This window comes from Girardinichthys multiradiatus, chromosome 17 (assembly GCF_021462225.1).
Source record: "Girardinichthys multiradiatus isolate DD_20200921_A chromosome 17, DD_fGirMul_XY1, whole genome shotgun sequence".
NCBI lineage: Eukaryota > Metazoa > Chordata > Actinopteri > Cyprinodontiformes > Goodeidae > Girardinichthys > Girardinichthys multiradiatus.
The window spans coordinates 9,373,209-9,392,907 of NC_061809.1; the positions used below are offsets into that span (position 1 = coordinate 9,373,209).

The 19,699-nt window shown below is 41.0% G+C and overlaps 1 protein-coding gene across 14 annotated transcripts in view; it reads left to right on the top strand.

Moving 5' to 3' along the window:
• The window catches only part of sox5 (SRY-box transcription factor 5), a 104,227-nt gene that overhangs the window by 41,748 nt on the left and 42,780 nt on the right, over window positions 1-19,699 (top strand). For 7 of the 14 annotated variants that reach the window (XM_047389758.1, XM_047389759.1, XM_047389763.1 and 4 more), the window contains exons 4-6: window positions 3,173-3,259; window positions 10,157-10,329; window positions 11,674-11,769. In XM_047389758.1, coding sequence (XP_047245714.1) covers window positions 3,173-3,259; window positions 10,157-10,329; window positions 11,674-11,769 — 356 coding nt within the window. The remainder of the gene's footprint in view (window positions 1-3,172; window positions 3,260-10,156; window positions 10,330-11,673; window positions 11,770-19,699) is intronic. The other 7 variants (XM_047389771.1, XM_047389761.1, XM_047389766.1 and 4 more) reach the window with 2 other exon arrangements.

The following is a 19,699-nucleotide window of genomic DNA, read 5'->3' on the forward strand; positions in this document are numbered from 1 at the left end:
AATAGGGGAGTGATCCAAAACATATGCCTAAATCAACATGGTCATTTTTACACATCTTTACCAGGGATTATGGCAAATTTATCTGCAACTGTATGTTTTTAGCCTTAACTGACTGTAGTTAATGCTTGCTCTCCTTTCCAACCCTAATGGAGGAGAAAGTAAATTAGTGTTTTTCTCTAACTACTGAAATGGAAGATAAAGTAGTAAATGTTTGAATGTAGCAGAGGTGAAAGGGGGGTCTCTAGAAGTGATCTGTGCCAGACATGGTGTTAGTGTTTTGTCGGGGAGTCTGGAATCAGCTATGAAAGTGCACTTGGAGGTTGACAGCATTCTAATGCTCCAAAACAGCAGTGATGAGAAGCTAATAGATGGGAGTCTGAGTGACATTTTCTAAGGTGACAGGTCCAACCTATTCAGAAGTTTGTATGTTTGTGTTTGTAGAGTAGTTTGGGTGACAGTGGAGGCTCACCACATCATTCAGCATCTCACTAAAAGATTCAGCATGCCTGTTCCTCTTTCCTCTTCTTTTCTCTGGTCTCCCTCCCAGCTCCTCCTGCCCATTTTTCCTTTTTTGCCATCCACCACACAATGAAAGAGCCTCTTGGCTTTTATTAATAGTTAAAGTGGCCCCAGCCTGTCACCGGGGACAATGGCTGCAGCCCTGTTAATAAATAAAAATAATAACTAGGAGATGGAGACAGAGAGCGGGTGAGATGGAGAGAGAACAGGCGACCCTGCCATTTGTTGTTCCCTCTTACTTGTCAAAGCTCTTTGGCTTAAAAGCCTCTGTCATTGTTGAAGGAAAGAGGGATGGTGGAGGGAAGGGGAGGGGGGACGGAGTCAGAGACAGAGTGAAAGAAGGAGTGCAGGGGCTAATAGCACCTGTTGGGGTGATGGTAAGACAGCTGTCATGGGGAGAACTGCAGGAGTCCGCTCCTTCTTCTGCTCTTTCTACATGTGTTTTCTCCCTGTTTTAGCTGAACATTCTCCATCTAGTCCTGTCATTCTCCTGCTCCTGCTCCTCCTTCATACCTTCATCGCTCTGCCAGCCAACCCCCTGAGAGTGAATGGTCGCTTCAGACAAAAAGCGCAGGGGACGCGTCAGGGACTAAATCTCTGTCAACGCTGGAAGCACAAGGACAGGTCAGGACAAGGACGAGGGTGAGATGAACAGGAAAAGTCCGAGGTGGCCTGGTTTGAACTTCAGTATAGATCTTTGACCGTGTGTGTCTGTTCGGAAAAGTGCGGCCACAGTAATCAGCAGTGCGTGAATGCACTTGTCTTAAAGCCAAAGGAAGGGACAACACTAAACCCTCAGGGGAAGCTGGAGGCACACAACAGCAGAGGTACAACGTGTGTGTGTGTGTGTGTGTGTGTGTGTGTGTGTGTGGGAGGGGGTGGGGAGGAGGGGGAGGCGTGTTTCTTTGCCAAGTTTGTACATCTTCAGTCCCTTGTGTGTTGAGTTATGTGTGATCGAAGGAATTATTGAATCCTGAAAATCTCCCATTTTCTGCCATCCTAGTCTCTCGACATTACCTCCCCTGCAGACTGAAAAATATAAAGAGCTTCCAAATAACCATTAGAAAAACAGCTTTTGATTGGTAGTAATATAAACAGTGTTTAGCCTGGTAGACGTTTGGGAAGAAAAGACAATTCAGCTTAATGCATCAGATATATATATGGCTTTTTGTTTTTCTCAGAATGTGCATATCTGTACAGTGGCAGTTGTTGGTTGAATAGTGCCCTGGCCATGCCCCTCCTGTGCCCCCTTTAATCCTCCCCTGCTATTTTCTTTTGTATTCTCAAACAGAATAATGACTTTCATAACTTTCAAGCTGCATTTTAAAGATGAAACAATCCAGTCAATGTTCTATCAGTCTTACTGATCTTGAACTAAATGATCCAACCTGATTGTTTTCTTAAAAAAAAATTAAATTTAAAAATAGCCCCATGTATCACATCAAAGAAGGCAATAGAAATCCTGTTTGGAGCACAACTGACAGATGTTTCACTTCTATTTGTTCCCCCCTGGACAGTGAGCCATATAAATGAACAGCTAAATGGCAATTAATCCTGTTAGGAGCAGCATGTACATCCAAGCTTGGTTAAGAATGTCTGTAGTGCATAGAGTTTACTGGTGTTTGGAGGATGTATGCAACTGATCCATCACTGATACACAATAATAACAATGTGTTTTACTTTGAATTTAAGATGAGTAAACATTAGCAGTGACTGATAGTTAAAGTTAAACAAAGGTTTTGGTTTAGGAATTCCCATTAGATGATAAATATTAATGTGTCGGCATATAAAAAGGGTGTTCTGCTTAAGCTGCAGTGTGTGAAGTTTTCAGAGTCAGAAAATTGGATAATTTAGACACTTAAATAAAGTTGCTGGGTTTTTATGTGTGTGCCCAAAAGTTTAAAATCATTTATTTTTCTGTAAATTATTAGGAAATACAATACTTTGGTCTGAAATGTAATTTCCACCACTGCGTGTAACTTTTTGATGTGTGTGTGTGTGTGTGTATACAGTCCATGTGCACACATTTAGTGTCTCTACATGTGTATGCTCTCCTGTGTGACATTTCCACTCCTCCCGCTGTGTGTGAGTGTGTACATCTGTGCACAAATGTGACCACAGTTCGAATCATGATTAGGGATTCTGCAAGTGTGTGTGCTTGTGCAGTGCTTTGAGTGTGTGTGTAAGAGACTGTGTGAAGTGTGTGTTGAAAACAAAGCGCTAGCTGATAATGTGTTCATTGTGGCGGGTGCATTAAGGCCCTCTTTGTCTCAGGGCCCACAGGGCTAATGATTCTCTAGCAGCAGGTGAGAGGAGAGAAAAAGCCTCTCTGTCTGCCTCTCTCTCTGTCCTCCACTCATCTCTCTCTTCCCCTTGCGTTGCCTCTCACGCTCATTCCCTTTTGCTTGCTTGTTTTTGTTTTTCAGCTTTGCTCTCTTTTCGATTATCAGCTTCTCTCCTTCCGCCTCTCTCCCTTCCTCTCTCTCTCCTGCTGATGCGGCCATTAAGCTGAGCCGCTGCTGCCTTTATTACAGCAAATGGACTTTAAATGAGCTTTATTGTCATGTTGGCCAGCCAACTGAATCCCTCTCTCTCTCCCTCCCTCTCCTCTGCAAACCCCCTCCACCCCGATCCCTCATCCTTCCCTAAACAGAGGCCCCCAGCATTGAGAGGCTGTTGTCAAAGGACTGGAAGGATAAACTTTTGGCCATGGGTTCAGGGCACATCGGAGAAATTAAAGGTACGGCTAAAGGAAATAGCAACAGCACTAAGCAACTCCTAACAAAAAATTACCACTGGAAAGTAAATCAATAATTTATAAAAAGTCTACTTTTGGACTTTACTTCTTGTTGTATGATCAGATTTTTTTTATTTAAACATAGGATGAGCTCAACTTTGTTTAATGCAAATTAAATACAGTGACTGTCATTATTACAGAATCAAAACACTCACCAACTTGTTTAAGTTGACCAAAAATTATCACCGAAATTCTTATAACATTTCCAAATATGGCCTCTTTCTAAAATAATAATAATAATAATTCATCCTGTTCACATACTGTCTCTCACCTACATACAGACTATGTTCTAAACTATATTTTCTCTCCTAAGAGTGAGATCCTGTGTTGGTGAGATTACATGTATAAATAAGACAGAATGAATTTGTAAATATATACATAAAAACAATAGAATAACGTAAAGATTTGTAAGACTCACTTTTATTAGTTGTTTTAAGACAGTGACAGAAACTAAACCTAGGCCATCTACAAGAGAGATCTGTGCAAACATTGTTTTACCTTTGGTAACAGTTATGACGACTGCTGTATATTAAGTGAGCAAATATGTAACTGCCTAGTTTCTTTCTGCTGAGCTTCACTCGTGATGCATTAACAGCATTAAGACCATTTTCAGTGTTTTACAAGCAATGCTTGACAAATTTTATTTCATGAACAAACATCAGTCTGTAGCCTAAACACACAATAAACAGAGCAATTAGTGATTAGACTATTGAGTTTGTGTGAGGTAAGCTTTTTTAAATTAGCTTTACAATATGTTATTTACAGGGGAGCTGGTGCCTATCTCCAGCAGTCTAATAAGCGGTATAGAAGATGAATGAATGACTGAATATGTTATTTAAAGTTCACATCAAAGTATTTATGCCCAAGGCTCTAATTTTGGCTTGAAGGAAGTTGTGTCTCAGTTTATCTGCTGTATTGAAGCTTTTGACAAAACAACTCCTTGAACGTCAAAAAGTCTTCAATTTAATCATTATCAGTTTTAGGCATTTAAAGGTCTACAGCTAGATTTTGATGAAGGGTTCTTAAATTATAATTTGGTGAGTCATATATTTGTTCATTCCTTTATTCCCTGCCTCTATTTTTCATTTATTTATTTTGAGTAATTTGCAAGGGGAATTCGTTTTTTCCACCATCTGTTGCTCTGACTGAGAAAGTGGGTTTTGTTACATTGTGTCAAAACTACAAATCCCATGATGCATGAAGCAATAAGTCCTGTTAGAAGGAATTCATCCCCAGACATTCAGTTTCTCCCACATAAAAACCTCTGCTTCTGAAACTGGCTTATTGTATGCTTAGGCATTTAAAATCAAATTCACTACCAGCTCCTACATAATAAGAACGTGTAAATTTAATGAGGCTTCACTTGAAAACACTGGTTACAGGAGTTGTCTAAAATGTGCGGTCACCAACTGTTTAAATCTAAGTTCAGGACATTATTAGGTTAATTCTCTTAATTTCTGTCTTAAATTTAAATCATTGGGTTTTTAAAAAGGCATAAAATTGATTGATCTGATTTAAAATAGCTGAAACTTGCAGAAAGCCTCAATGTTTTGGTAGTTCTCTAGAGTATAATCAGACCCTCTGAGACAGTTTCAGTAGTCCAAGAACTCTGACAAGCTGGTAACATGAAAAGGAGATCAACCAGACTGTTCTAAAGGCTTTAAAAATCTAGCTAAAGGGTAACTTGCTTTTCACTAGCTGTTAGGAAGCCGGAGGCAGGGGACTACTTGTGGTGTTTCCTTCTGCATGCAGTGAAGACAGAGCCTTCCTTGTACTGTGGCTCTAATATCCACCAGACCTGCCGTTGAGTTTTTAGAAAAGAATACCTGTAACTTATTTTTCATTGGCTCATTAATCAATTACCTTTATACGTTTGTTACTTTGGTGTGTTGAAGAGAGAAACAAAGAGTCCTGAATGTTACCGTTCTGAGTCAGGTAGCCATTCAGGTTAAAGATTCAAAAAATGATTAAAGGTATATAAGCAAAGCCACCCGCTTCCTCAGCTGCACATGTCTACAAGTTAACTAAGTCCATCTTTTTATAAAGTTCACCTCTGCTTAACATCCAAGACAGCTGTTTGTTAGGAGTTCTGACTGTGAAGCAGAAACCAAAGAGAGAAATTAGAAAAAGCTGAGAGAAAGCTTGGAGAGTTAGAGGAGAGCAGCTATTATTCCCAGTAACTCCGGGGTGAAGCCGTCGTTCTCCTCCAGTAATTGAGCTTCATTAGAAAGCAAAGCAATATGTAATCAAAAAGCCTCACTGAGCAGCGTGGCCATTGAGAGGGGAGCTCCATTGATCAAACCCCCTTTTCTAGCTCCCTGTCGCGCTGACATTTCTGTGTAGGGGCGTCCCGCTTGGCGCGCTGCACACCAGCAGCTGGGGAGCAATATATGCATGCCTCTGTTTAAGTTCTGTATCAGTTGAACCAATGAGTGTGAGTTTGCATTTACATAACAATGTGTGTATGTAAAAACGATAATGTTTGTGCTGTCCTCACACCAACAGCACATCCCTCGCCGTTTTTCCCTCACATCAAATTCCATTGAAGAGCTATTTGCCAGGAACAAAGTGCTTCTGAGCCGCCGCCTCCTGCCCCAGAGGTGTTGGTAAAAGGCCCCATGCGGTTCACATAGCAACTATATACACTCACTGTTATGGAAGTGTAGAGGTACAATGAATGTTCCCGTAGTGGAGTATCATTATCATCAAATGTGTCTCAGTAGATGGTAAAGAGTGGAAAGAAAGATGTGTGTCTTGGCTTTGATTTACCTAACCTTCACAGTATTAGACTTTTACATCTGCACGATGAATATCAGCTTGATGACAAGAAACTGAATGTATCCTGGCATTCAGGTTGGGCAGGTTAATAACAGCCCTGTTAAATTTAGAGTTCCTAGAAAATATGAACCTCCTAAAGCACAACACTGTCTATGGTTAGTATATTTTTGGGTGGTTAGTTAAGAATAAAGCCAGTACAGACTGTAAAAAGTTAATATAGTTCTTATAATCTGAAGATAATTTTTACTGAACTGATTCTTTGGTTTTTGTACAGATTAAATAAAATTTGTGCCAAAAACCTATAAAATGAGAGGAGTAAAGCTACATTTCTGTAATGTCTTTGGATTTTAATAATTCAGACAATTTGTGTAAAGCTGTTAGAATGGAAAAACTGTAATCTTTTCATTTATATATAAATGTGTGACATGCAGGTCACATGACCACTGCCCTGATCTTACTATCAATACACCTAATGTACTTTATTAAGTCATATTTGTTCATACATTATATATCTACATATGATAGCCAATGAACAACACTCTATGATAGCCAATGAACAACACTCTACAAGTAGATTTTGTACAACAAATTATTCTTATCCTGGGTCTTAAGGAGAGAATGCTGTATAATATGTATGTTATATAGATTAATATATGATGATGATGATGCCATCCATTATTCCTGTTTTTGATCAGCAAAAATATCTTTTATTTCAAGAAATGCAGTCTTATTTAGGTATTATAACATTCACGACTACAGTTATTGCATTTTCATTGTAGTTTTTAATGCTTAAGCCTATTACATAATAAGACATCAACATAACTTGCCTATACTGTCATAACATTACTGGCATAATGTGAAGACAGTATTGGCTCCAAAACCTAATATCTGTACAAAGTGGAATTAAGTTATTGGTTGCTACAAATATTGAATTATGTTAGCTTAATAATGACCTGACCCAAATACCTAGGTACAACATTGGCCAAACGTAACCTACGTTGTTCGTGAAGAAACTTTTCAATAAAGATGCACCACTCAGTCCAGAGACCAGAATGGACACCATTTTCGGTCAATGAATACATGAATCAAGATCATTTACTTTGATGCACTTTTTAGTGTGTATTGTTTTGTGGATTTTTTTCTTATTCTTTGTGTTCTAGTGCTTAGAATATAAATTGGAAATACAAGGTCAGACATAGAAGAAATACAGAAACCAGTGTTGGCCAGAGAAAGCCTGATCAGTGCATCTCTACTTTATTCCATCCTCCATGTCTTTGCTCGTTTTTCCTACAACTGTCTTCTACATCTATTGCCTGCTCCTCTTCTTTCTCCTTCTCTCCTGTCTCACCCGTAAGTAGTTATCAACGGAGCCGGGGTCATTAATTAGCAGTAGGAGCGCCGTGACAAGTACAACATTGTTAGAAATTGGTTAATTACCACGTACATGAGCGAGGCTGTTTGTGAGTGTGAGAAAGGAGAAAGAGAGAACGTTCATCTTGGTTCTGATAATCACAGGATGAAGTAATCTGCCTAAGAAAGAATGTGTGTTAACCTGTGGAGAAAACCAGTTATCGATCTGCCTGGCTGCCTGCCTGCCTCGGAGCAGCGAAGGGAACAAGGCGATGCAAGCTGATTTATGAGGTGACTAAAGGGGTTTTGTATGTCAGAAGAAGAGCGGAAAAGAAGCAAGAGATCTGGCTCCTCAAATCTGGACTCACTCCTCAATTTCCTGCAAATATTCTTGTTTACCAATAAATAATACACAAGAGATAGCAGTTTGGAGAACTGAAGCCTTTGGTTTTACTACCATTCCAGAGCGTGTGTGTTTTGTTTCTGCGCTAGAAGGGTGGTTAACCCTGACAAAAAAGCCTTCTTTGATCCTTCTTTCACCTTTGCGACCCCCTCCCTCCCCCATCAGCACCTCCGCCCCGCCATTGGCCTACACACCCCTACACCCCACATTTGAACAGCCTAACATTTTTAACACAAGGCTCTTTCTTGTCTCGGTCAGCTTTGGCTCCACAGACATACACACACACACACAAGCAAGAACACCACCACACATGAACACACTCTCCTGCTCTGGCTCCACAAAGGTGGGTCTGTGAGTTAGGACAGCGGCGTGTTTATTTTTCCAGCAGCCAGCGCTCCCGACAGTTGCCTTTATTGTTCATTGTTGGCGGATGGATGGAGTGCGGGGGGAAGTCAGGGAGGAGGAGGAGGTGCAGGGTTTGCCGGTGGGCAGCGGAGGAGGATGCAGCGGCTGCTACCAGCAAAGTGGACAAATGGATGATTCGCACCTTCCTGAGTGGTCAAAGGGCGGGTCAGCTGCCACGTCCTCATGCCTTACTCCTACTAGATCTTTTTTTTTATCCCGTTGGCTTTTTCTTTCTTCCTCCATCTTTCTTCTCCCTCTTTCTACCTCATATGGTTTGTCTGGCGCAGGAATGTAGTCCTGTTAAAGGTAGCAGCTGAGGAACAATGAGGGATTGTGCTCCTCCACATGTGCACATGCATACACACAGGCTCAACAAAGGTATGTAGGCAAACATGAGTACATATGACCAGACAAGAACTCACACACTTGTGCTGATTGGGCCTCAGTGTGCCCCTTATAACTACATCCTGTTGAATGATTTAGAACTTGTGTGGAGGCCTGTGTGTGTGTGCATGTGTGTAATGGAGCTGGTATGTCAGGATCTGAGGAGTCAAAGGTCAGGCCATGCTAAATGTGAGCAGGAGGCTGGCTGACTGCAGAGTAAACACAGACCAAGCACGCTCTCTTGCTGGTTTCTCCCTCTTCCTTCTCCCTCCTAAGCTTAATCACACAGAAAAACAGATTCATAGCTGCAGATCAGTCTCCAAATGTCCCCGTAATTCTGTGGAAAACCAAATACGTTTTCATGTGGCTTCCAGCTTTTTAGTGAGAAATGTAAATTCCCAAACCTGGCTAAGGATTGGTTTTTGTTTGTCAAACGTATGAATCTGGCTCCGATTTTACATTTGCTTTTTTCTTCTGCTCCTGCTCCCCACCACATTTGCCTGTTTACAAATATTTCCTCAGCCAGATTTATTTTTCCTTCTTTCAATAAGGCAGTAAAGCTGATGATGATGAATGGGACTTGATTAATTGATGGCGGCCTTTGCCTCCCAGGGAAACAAGTTAACATCTGGTTGTTTAACTATGGAGCACACCAATGCTCGTTATCAAAGCACATCTACTGTCATGCTCCCCCCTACTGTTAATAGCCCCAAACTAGTCATAAATAGAACTAACCAACAAGCCATGGATGTCTTTACTGGGTTCTAATGTTTGTTAGGGTATTAACTACCATGTTGCAAAGGTATTCATACTTTTTCCACAAACATTTATTGGGATTTTATGTGATAGACCAACAGAAAGTAGTGTATAATTGGCAAGGGGAAGGAAAAAGACACAGTGGATTTCAATATTTTTTGCGGCACAGCATTGATTTGTGATCTGCCCTTCTGAAGACCTCCGTGGTTTATTAGAGAACATCAGTGAACAAACAGCATCACAACAAGGTCAGGGATCAAGCTGTGAAGTTTAAACAGAATCATCCCAAGCTTTGATCATCTCACAGAGCACTTTTAATCAGTCACTACACTGACTGAACAATGGTGGTGGACGCATCATGCTGTGGGGATGCTTGTCCCTGGTCAAAGATGTTTATTTGTAAACAATTTGGAAAATTTCCCTTCCAATTCATAATTCTGCAGAATCTTGTGTTGGTTTATCACTTCAAATCCCAATGAAATACATAGATGTTTAATGTTGTAATGTGTCAAAATGTAAAAAGGTTCATTGGTACTTTGGCAAGCCGCTATATTCGGATTGCTCAGGCACCACATGCTGTCCAGGCATCCATTGTACGAATGACTTTCTAACTACACAAAGGCAACTTGTTGGTTTAATTTATATTCTACATTTGAGGAGGGAAAAGGTTTCATAGTGTAACCTTAGCTGGGTCTTGTACTCCTCTTCAAAGTGCTAACATTTCACCTTTGACCTGTCTCACCCCCTCCATTTTTGCCCTTTAGGTACACCAGACAGCCTGGCGGAGAAAGAGCGCCAACTCATGGGCATGATTGGCCAGTTGAGCAGCCTGAGGGAGCAGCTTCTGGCGGCACATGAGGAGCAGAAGAAGCTGGCCGCATCACAAATGGAGAAGCAGAGGCAGCAAATGGAGCTGGCCAAGCAGCAGCAGGACCAGGTAGAGGAGCCCACTGCATGTGAAGAACCTCATTTGGAAAGATCTGTGTATATATTCCAAAGCAACTAACAAATCCATCCTGACCAGTCATTCAGTCTAATTTTGTGCAAACAAAACTCATAAAAGCTTACAATTTACCTTTGAAAGGTAAATATTGTGCAAAACGTATATTCTAATCTGTGCACATTTGTTCAAATAAAACCATAAAAGTGAGAAAAAGGACAAGATTGTACAGACATTTACATTTATCCAATTTAATTTATTTATGTACACACAGAAAGAAACAAATTGACCCTAGAGGACAGAAAAAGCACACTGATTTAATTAACATGTGTGCAGATATTTTATATTGCTGGCTTGAATTAAAGGTTCCTGTGTAGTCGTGAAAACTCTAGGTAAGTCAGCAATAAAAATTTTCTATTTCCTAAGTCTGCAGAAATTCACTGTGGAAAACTTTGTAGGAACCATGCAAACAGATATTTTATAACTGCATCTGGATGTGTAAACAGTAGTTGCTTCCTTAAGGATTAAGGATTCTAATTTATAAGTTTGTGAAAAAAAAGCTGACGTTAATTGCAAGTTTTTTTCTGTTTATACGCCCAATTTCACATCCTATAGCGCACTCGTGCAACCAGAGGGACACACATAAATACACTGAGGGCATGTAGTGCGGATTGGAGCGGATGTAGCAGAGGCATGCACACACACTTTTTCCTCTCTCACTCACGTTCACACACACAGTCCAGGCTTCCAGGCAAGAGTCTAGTTATTTGCATAGTGAAGGGTTTCCCTTTTTTTGTTGTGCTTTTTTGCTTCTGGATAGCTCTGGTTTACAAAGACCCACACAGAGAAACACAGCTGTAAGGACAAATCACCTGTGACAAACACAAAGCTTTGCAGAGCCCTGGGCCACATCTCACAGCAGCTCACAGAATGACTGTGACAGAACAAGAATGTATGTGGAAGCTGGACTCTTTAGCACATCCTTGTTACTGTATGTCATACTGGAATTTGTTTTCCTTCAGACATCGAGCTTCTAAATTCCGTTTCTAAAATTTAAACAATTTAGCAAAACGCAAAGAACATTGGTCTGCCAAATCAAATGTTCTTTACACTTGCAGTAAAGTCAGCATTGTACCTGTCCATAAATGTTTGTATACTGCTGAGTACAGATTAGATGAGCTTTAATATTTCATGAAAGGGCATCGGCCCTCTGTCGTGCAACTGCGGCCTTAAAGACCCACAGATGTGCTGCGTCTCCCACAAGCCCTGCATGCACGCCCGGCTGCACACGCATGTAATGCATGTACAGTCTAAAAACAATTTTGTGTGCTCTGTTCCCAGATTGCCCGGCAACAGCAGCAGCTCCTGCAGCAGCAACACAAAATCAACCTCCTGCAGCAACAAATCCAGGTGAGGCCTGGTTGTGTCTGTGTCCAAGTGAGTGCATGTTTATGTGAACGTGGATTATAGTTGTGTGTCAGAGTAGCCCACAAAGGCAGTTTTGTGATTGTAATTGTCGCAGCTTTGCTCTGTCATCAGCACTCAGGGCCTGAATCAACACTGACTTAAAGCAGCTCCTCAGCACACTCGCAGATGTACCCAACTTGTGCAATCACCTAAAACTGGCCTGTGCACTGTGACGAATTACAGTATAATGTCTTAGCAAGTATAAAGCTGTGCATTTTAAGTGTTTGCAATCAAAGTCTTACTACAGTTGCATATAGGTTCATTACAGCAAGTTTAGTATGTATAAATGACTGCCTTGCATCAAGGGATCCAAGTCTTCTCAGTGAGGAGAATGAGGGTTCTACAACACTAGGCCCTTTTACCATTAGCCACTTGTAGTTTTAATTTCTGCGTAGGAATAACCTGATCATGTCTAAGAATAATTTGGGCTGTGTTTTCAAAAAATTACTGAAAAAGCAAGTTTCCACCTTGCAGCTGCTCTGGAGAGGTGAGGGAAGAAAAGCTCGTACTGTTCTGGCATAGACTGGCCAACCTTTCAGTACATACAACATTTGATTGATATATTTTTCAAAAATGAATGTGTTAAGTTGACAGAGGAAAGAAATTATGACAAACTCAACGCCTTGTTTCTGTGAAAAACAAGGGAAGCAGAAACGTGTCGGTAGTTAGTACTAAATAAAGTTTCAAATATATTACAGTGGCTCGCCATAAGAATTCATACCCCTTTTACACAATTTTCCACATTGCAGCAAAAAAACGTTTATGTATTTCATTGACATTTTACGTGCTAGACCAAAACAAAGTAGTGCATACTTGTGCAGCAGAAGGAAATGGGTATGTGGTTTTCAATATTTTTTGCAAATATTTGTTTTGTATAGAAGACGTATGGAACCAAACATGATTCTACCATTTTGTTTACTCACGGAGACCATATACAAATACACAAAATACTTTTTCAGATAAAAAAAAAAAAATCACGTATCCTTTTCCTTTAACTTCACAATATGTTGCTTCTTTGTGTAGGTCTATTACATAAAACCCCAATAAAATACATTGCAGTTTGTGGCTGTGATGTAACAAAATGTCAAAACTTTAGGATGTAAATACTTTTCCATCATACTGTAAATTAGTATTTTTTTTAGTTTTGTAACATTTTCTATTTTTTAGTCTTGAATGAAATACTTTCACTCTTTAATAGAAGACACATTCTTTTATTATAGTAACATGTCCAGGTGGAACTCCTTTAACCATAAACTCAGATTGCAAATTCAGTTTCCAGTTTTCCGGTACATATTTCTAACGTCCAAATCCAATCATTAGGAGTATAAAGACAAACCTTATATAGACTTGCAAAGTTATTCAATTTAAGACGCCCTTTTCAATGTGAATCTTTGTCTCCAGCTTGAGAAAGGGGTGGGTATATATCTAACACTTAAAAATAGAAGTATTGTACTTTAGGGTGCTACACTGGAGCCTCTATTTTCATCCAGGTGGCTTGGAACGAAGAGCCCAGGCCTTTCTAAAGGCAGATGACATTGAATTTTAAGCTGAGAAAGCGGGGCTTTGTACCATAAAGAGACACTCTGTCCAAGAAGGAGCGCACACACATTCTCCTTCCCCCAAGAGTTTGGCCATACACAGTTTGTGTGATAAGAGACCTTGTGATTGCATGTGCATTGAACATTTGTCTGTCTGTCCATGATTCTGTGCAAAGCAGTTTATTTGCTTTGTGCGAGTTAAAGTAAGCATTGTTCATGTTTTGTCTCTTTTGACAAAAAAAGAAAGAAGAGAGCACATGTTTGTTTCTTAGGGTTCCTCTGTGCCTTCTTGATGCTTTCATTTCTTCACGTGTGTGTGCGTTTGCTGCAGCTGTGTGTGTGTTAAGCTATAAACACGTCCGCTCATGATTCACTCCCTCACGACCCCGCCGAGACAAAGCTCTCTTTTCCCATGACTTTGCAACCTTTTCCCAAACAAGCGTCTCTCCATTGAAGGCGCCCAACAATAGTTTCTCACAAGCAGGGGCAGCTGGAGGCTGCCTCGTTAAAGGGAGGGACACAATCGACAGGGGCTCATCACAGGAGCTCCAAAACCTCACATTTTCACATGGATATCACACACAAAAAAAAACGGGGCAAAAACGCAAAATATTCATCATCGCTCACTGGCGCATACGCAGTCAGAGAGAGTTTATGATCAAACACACACTCATCATCAAAGACTTGGTTGAGAAATACACTGCTTAATCATTCATGAAGAGATTGTCCGCACAATCCCACAATACAATGGCCTGCCAGAGAGGGCACCAGGTTCAGTGTGTTGGTGTGTGTGTGTTTCAGTTTTGTGCCAGTATGATAAGCCCCTTGTGATTGCGTTTCCCCCTAACGAGGCTGAGTTCAGCTGTCCCTCCGTTTGCGCGCCTTGGTTCGTGTGCATCTTGTCCTTGGCTTTGTTAGGCCCGAAACCCCCAAAGGCCCACTAAGAATGCTTTCAACCGTCCACTTGGAAGAGGTGATGAAATGAAACGAATTATAAAGCTCATGAAAAAGAGAAGAGAGTGACACATATCCTTCATGCAAAGAGCACAAATTATTTATTGTCCTTGTGTTGGGTTTCCTGTTTTTTCTCACTGTGAAACCCCAAAACGCGCTCATAATTCTAGTGCCGATTTAGGCCAAAGGCAGAGTTTGCACACAATGCTGTCATAACATCAGCACAAGCTAATGATGTAGAGTTTAATCATCTTACCCTCACTCTGCAGGGATACAAAGCCAGTCACTGCTGTCATTCTAATTATTTATACAGTGCCTTTCAGATGTAATCTTTTGTAAAGTTTCAACTACAAACTTTATGGTATTTTATTAGGATTTTGGTGGTGGCCGCATTATGCTGTGGGGATGGTTTTCCTTAGCGTGACAGCAGAGAGGGAAGCTGGTCAGAGTTCATGGGATGATGAACGGAACTAAAATCAAACCAATTCTGGAAGAAAACCTGTTAGAGGCTACAAAGCCTTGTGTCTGGGGCAGAGGCTCTAAAGATTGTTGTAAAAACACAGAAGACATGTTTAACCTTTGCAGGACAAACTAAAACTGACTTTTACTTTCAAACTTTCCATTAAATCCTAGGGTACAGCCTCTCATGCTAATCTAAGAATTCCCAAACAAACCTGTGAAAACATGCAGAAACACAAAAACACATTACCCCCTGCTAGGGGCCATCTTGTTAAGCTGGAAGAGATGAGCACATTTTCTTGAAAGCTCCCTTTACTTTCAGTCTCATTCTAATTAAGCGACTAGTCCTCGAGCCCCCCACCCCCCAGAGCTGCTGGGGACGACTGCTGTGTCTGCAAGGAGCTCACCTGCCGAGCGGCTCGGGGCTTACCTTGAGAACAAGCACACGTGTTCAGAGAATAACAGCACCTACAGACAATGTATTTAGAGACAGAGGGACTGCGAGCGTGTCGGGCCTAATTAGTCGAAAGCTAGTCAACCAAAACACATTCGCACATTCAAGCATACTCTGCGTGCCATCTTTCATCTCATCAAGATTTACGGTGGCTATAGGTACCAACTCAAAGATTGAGAGAAAATTCTGAACAAAATAAAACCACTTGATGCTTTAACTGGTTTAAAGAAGGGCCAGAATTGCACAGGACAGTCACTAACAAGCTTGTTATCAGCTTTGGTGGTAACTCTTCAGATCATGATGTCAGTGGAGAAAACAAACAATAAAAAAAAAAAACACAAGAAAACACCTCATATTGCACACAAGAACACAGCAGCACCTCAATATCCTTTGCATAGCTGACCCTAGCACAATTGCCTGTGCAACTGTTTAATCACCACCACTACACAGCAGCCAGAGTAATTTGTGCTTTCCATTTACACTGTATGTCTCCATGTCCGTGTGAGGGCACACACACCGCTGTCCCACTGAGACTCTCCCACCCTGTCAGAGCCATTAACACACACCTACAAACTCTGGTCTGTGCATTGTAGCCATCAGAGCGTTATTTCCCCCTTAACCGTACCCCTGCATTCACAGGAGACTGGCCTAATTGTGCTGTCCATAGAAAGTTAATGGACTAATATTAAAAAGCAGCCATATCTGCTTTTCTTTCTCTCTCTGCCCAAATTAATTATTGGTTCTATTACTCGTACGTCACCTCTTCTGCAATAGGTCATCCAGGTCTTGCATTAATTGCCATAACATATGGTCGCCGACAGATTTTAGCTGTGGGACTCGCACTTTAGCAGGGGCTATTTTTTCGCGCACTCAGATGCGAGCCATATTGTGTGGTGCTGGCAGCTATTGTTCGGCACATTAACTTCATAGAGCTAATTACTCCCCAATAATAACTTTACCTTGGAGTTTTTTAGCGCGCCGTGTGCCAACCAACCTGTTTCGCACCCCATATGTTAATTAGCGGCCACATCTTCATTATGCCGCAGCGGCGCTTTAAGTTCAAGCTGTGCCGCCTGGCGCGCGGTGAACGCAGCCTCAATTCGCTGCCAATTATCCAACTCCTGCTCCCCTCTCTTAGTCTTCCTCGTGCTCCTTCTGCCTATCTTGTTCATTCTGTTGTTTCTATCTGCTGCTTTTTTTAAAGGAAATTCCTGAGAACTTGTCTTGCCAGAGTGAATTCTCTCTTTCTGTCCTCTCTGCCCCTGTGAAAGTTCTCAAGATAAAGTCTCACACTTGTTCATCATATATATTTGCGATTTTTCTCCCCCTCCCACTCAGTGTCTTTGTTTTTTTTTTGGGTTATTGCTGATTAGATTAATTTTGCAGATGAGTCGCAGTCTTATTTGCTTCAGGTTTCTCTTTTAGATGTGAAGGAGGGTGCAGAGCTTCTTATTCTCCACATCAGCAGACTACAGAAGCAGCAGTGTGATCTTTTGTCAGTGTGTACTGTAGGTTTTCATGTTCGCTTTGGGCCTGATGAGAAAGAAAAGCTGAGAAGTGCATTATTCCCTAAAGTGCCTACTGTTTCAGATCTCCTGCTTCCTTTATGTGAGATCTGGAGATTATCTCATGGATCTGGCCTTTCTCTCTCTTTGCTCCTCTCAAAATAATTTTTCTTTTCTTTCAGTCAATTCATCTCTTTGTGTCTGAAACTCTGTTCCCTTCTCTGGTTTAGAGAATGCTTTCTTTCTTTTTTCTCACTTTCAAAGTTTATATGATAATTAAGTCATTTTCTTTTTGGTTATATCGAAATAGAAAGGAATTCCCACATCAAGGCAAATGCAACTGAACACATACAGTGCATTGTAAAAATATTTTTACATATATATAGTGCCTTGCGAAAGTACTCGGCCCGCTTGAGCTGGTCAACCTCATGCCACATTTCAGGCTTCAAACATAAAGATATAAAATTCAAATTTTTTTGGGAAGAATCAACAACAAATGGGACACAATCATGAAGTGGAATGAAATTTATTGGATGTGTCAAAACTTTTTTAACAAATAAAAAACTGAAAAGTGGGGCGTGCAATATTATTCGGCCCCCTTGCTTTAATACTTTGTAGCGCCACCCTTTGCTACAATTACAGCTGCAAGTCGCTTGGGGTATGTCTCTATCAGTTTTGCACATCGAGAGACTGAAATTCTTGCCCATTCTTCCTTGCAAAACAGCTCGAGCTCAGTGAGGTTGGATGGAGAGCGTTCGTGAACAGCAGTCTTCAGCTCTTTCCACAGATTCTCGATTGGATTCAGGTCTGGACTTTGACTTGGCCATTCCAACAACTGGATACGTTTATTTGTGAACCATTCCATTGTAGATTTGGCTTTATGTTTTGGATCATTGTCTTGTTGGAAGATAAATCTCCGTCCCAGTCTCAGGTCTCTTACAGACTCCAACAGGTTTTCTTCCAGAATGGTCCTGTATTTGGCCCCATCCATCTTCCCAACAATTTTGACCATCTTCCTTGTCCCTGCTGACGAAAAGCATGCCCAAACCATGATGCTGCCACGACCATGTTTGACAGTGGGGATGGTGTGTTCAGGGTTATGAGCTGTGTTGCTTTTACGCCAAACATATCGTTTTGCATTGTGGCCAAACAGTTCGATTTTGGTTTCATCTGACCAGAGCACCTTCTTCCACATGTTTGGTGTGTCTCCCAGGTGGCTTGTGGCAAACTTTAAACAAGACTTTTTATGGATATCTTTGAGAAATGGCTTTCTTCTTGCCACTCTTCCATAAAGGCCAGATTTGTGCAGTGTACGACCGATTGTTGGCCTATGGACAGACTCTCCCACCTCAGGTGTAGATCTCTGCAGTTCATCCAGAGTGATCATGGGCCTCTTGGCTGCATCTCCTGATCAGTCTTCTCCTTGATGAAGATGAGAGTTTAGAGGGACGGCCGGGTCTTGGTAGATTTGCAGTGGTCAGATACTCCTTCCAATTCAATATGATTGCTTGCACAGTGCTCCTTGGGATGTTTAAAGCTTGGGAAATCTTTTTGTATCCAAATCCAGCTTTAAATTTCTCCATAACAGTGTTCCTTGGTCTTCATGATGCTCTCTGCGCTTTGAACAGAACCCTGAGACTATCACAGAGCAGGTGCATTTATACGGAGACTTGATTACACACAAGTGGATTCTATTTATCATCATCAGTCATTTGAGACAACATTTGATCATTCAGAGATCCTCACTGAACTTCTGGAGTGAGTTTGCTGCACTGAAAGTAAAGGGGCCGAATAATATTGCACGCCCCACTTTTCAGTTTTTTATGTGTTAAAAATGTTTGACACATTTTGCAGATTTTTCATTTAACTGTAAACAAATAATTTGATTGGTTTTTTGAAGTATATTCAATATTTTATTGTTTACGATACGATAACATAGCATGTCTTTAGTGTACACTTGAACATTTGTAGCAAAGGATGCATCTGCAACTAAAACCTGAAATTCTAACATCGTGTCAGCCTTTTCTGGTTGACTAAACTTCAGTACAATGCTAGCTGCCTCTGTAGTGAAAATGGTCACAAAGTGCATAAAGTGTTACTTGGGGAATTTTTAACATCAAACAGCATAATGTTATCCAGATAAAATAGAACCCTTGTAGTGTACCTAACTAATCTAGTTTTCTATTGCAAAAACAGACAAATAAAAAATAATTACACATTAACTATCAAAAAGGTAAACAGCAAATTACAATTCAGGCATAATAAACGTCCCTTTTAGTTTACTTGCGCACTTAAATGGTCTTGTTCTGCAGACATCTGTTGTTTATGGAAGTGTTCCTTCAGTAAAATACATCTTTCTGGTGTGATTTCGAAGTGCGACGTGGTGGCCCGCTGCTGTAAAGGACGTTTCCTGTCCAGGTGTTGCCGCATCTAGGACCTGCTATTATGTAATGTTAATTCAGTTTTGCAGCACATACACTGCGCTGTTTTCATTTCTGTTCAGTTTAAAGTGAACCCACACTATTGATACTTTCAGTCGTTTTCCCTGTGCTTCTTTTTGCCCAACCCCCCCCCCCCCCCCCCCCCCCCCTGCCGTCTCCCTCTATAGCAGGTAACCGAACTTGGCATCCACATATCGGGGTATAGTTAGTGGAAGTGAGAACGTTGTGCAACACAAATAACCACCGAGCTGGAACAGAATTTAACGAAGCCTTGAAGCAGAAAATTTGCCTCGAGGAATTTTAGTAATTGGGGTACTTAAAACATTCAATAAATTGTTTCATTACTTGTGAACTACACAAATCTGGCCTTGGTGGAATAGTGGCAAGAAGAAAGCCATTGTTGACACATTCAATTCAGTTTTATTTATATAGCGCCAATTCACAACACGTCATCTCAAGGCACTTCACAAAGGGTTTGGAATGGTGCGGGGTTGTTGAGGAGGTTAGAATAAACTACTGAATGTTAGAGTTTGGTCATTTTAGAATGGG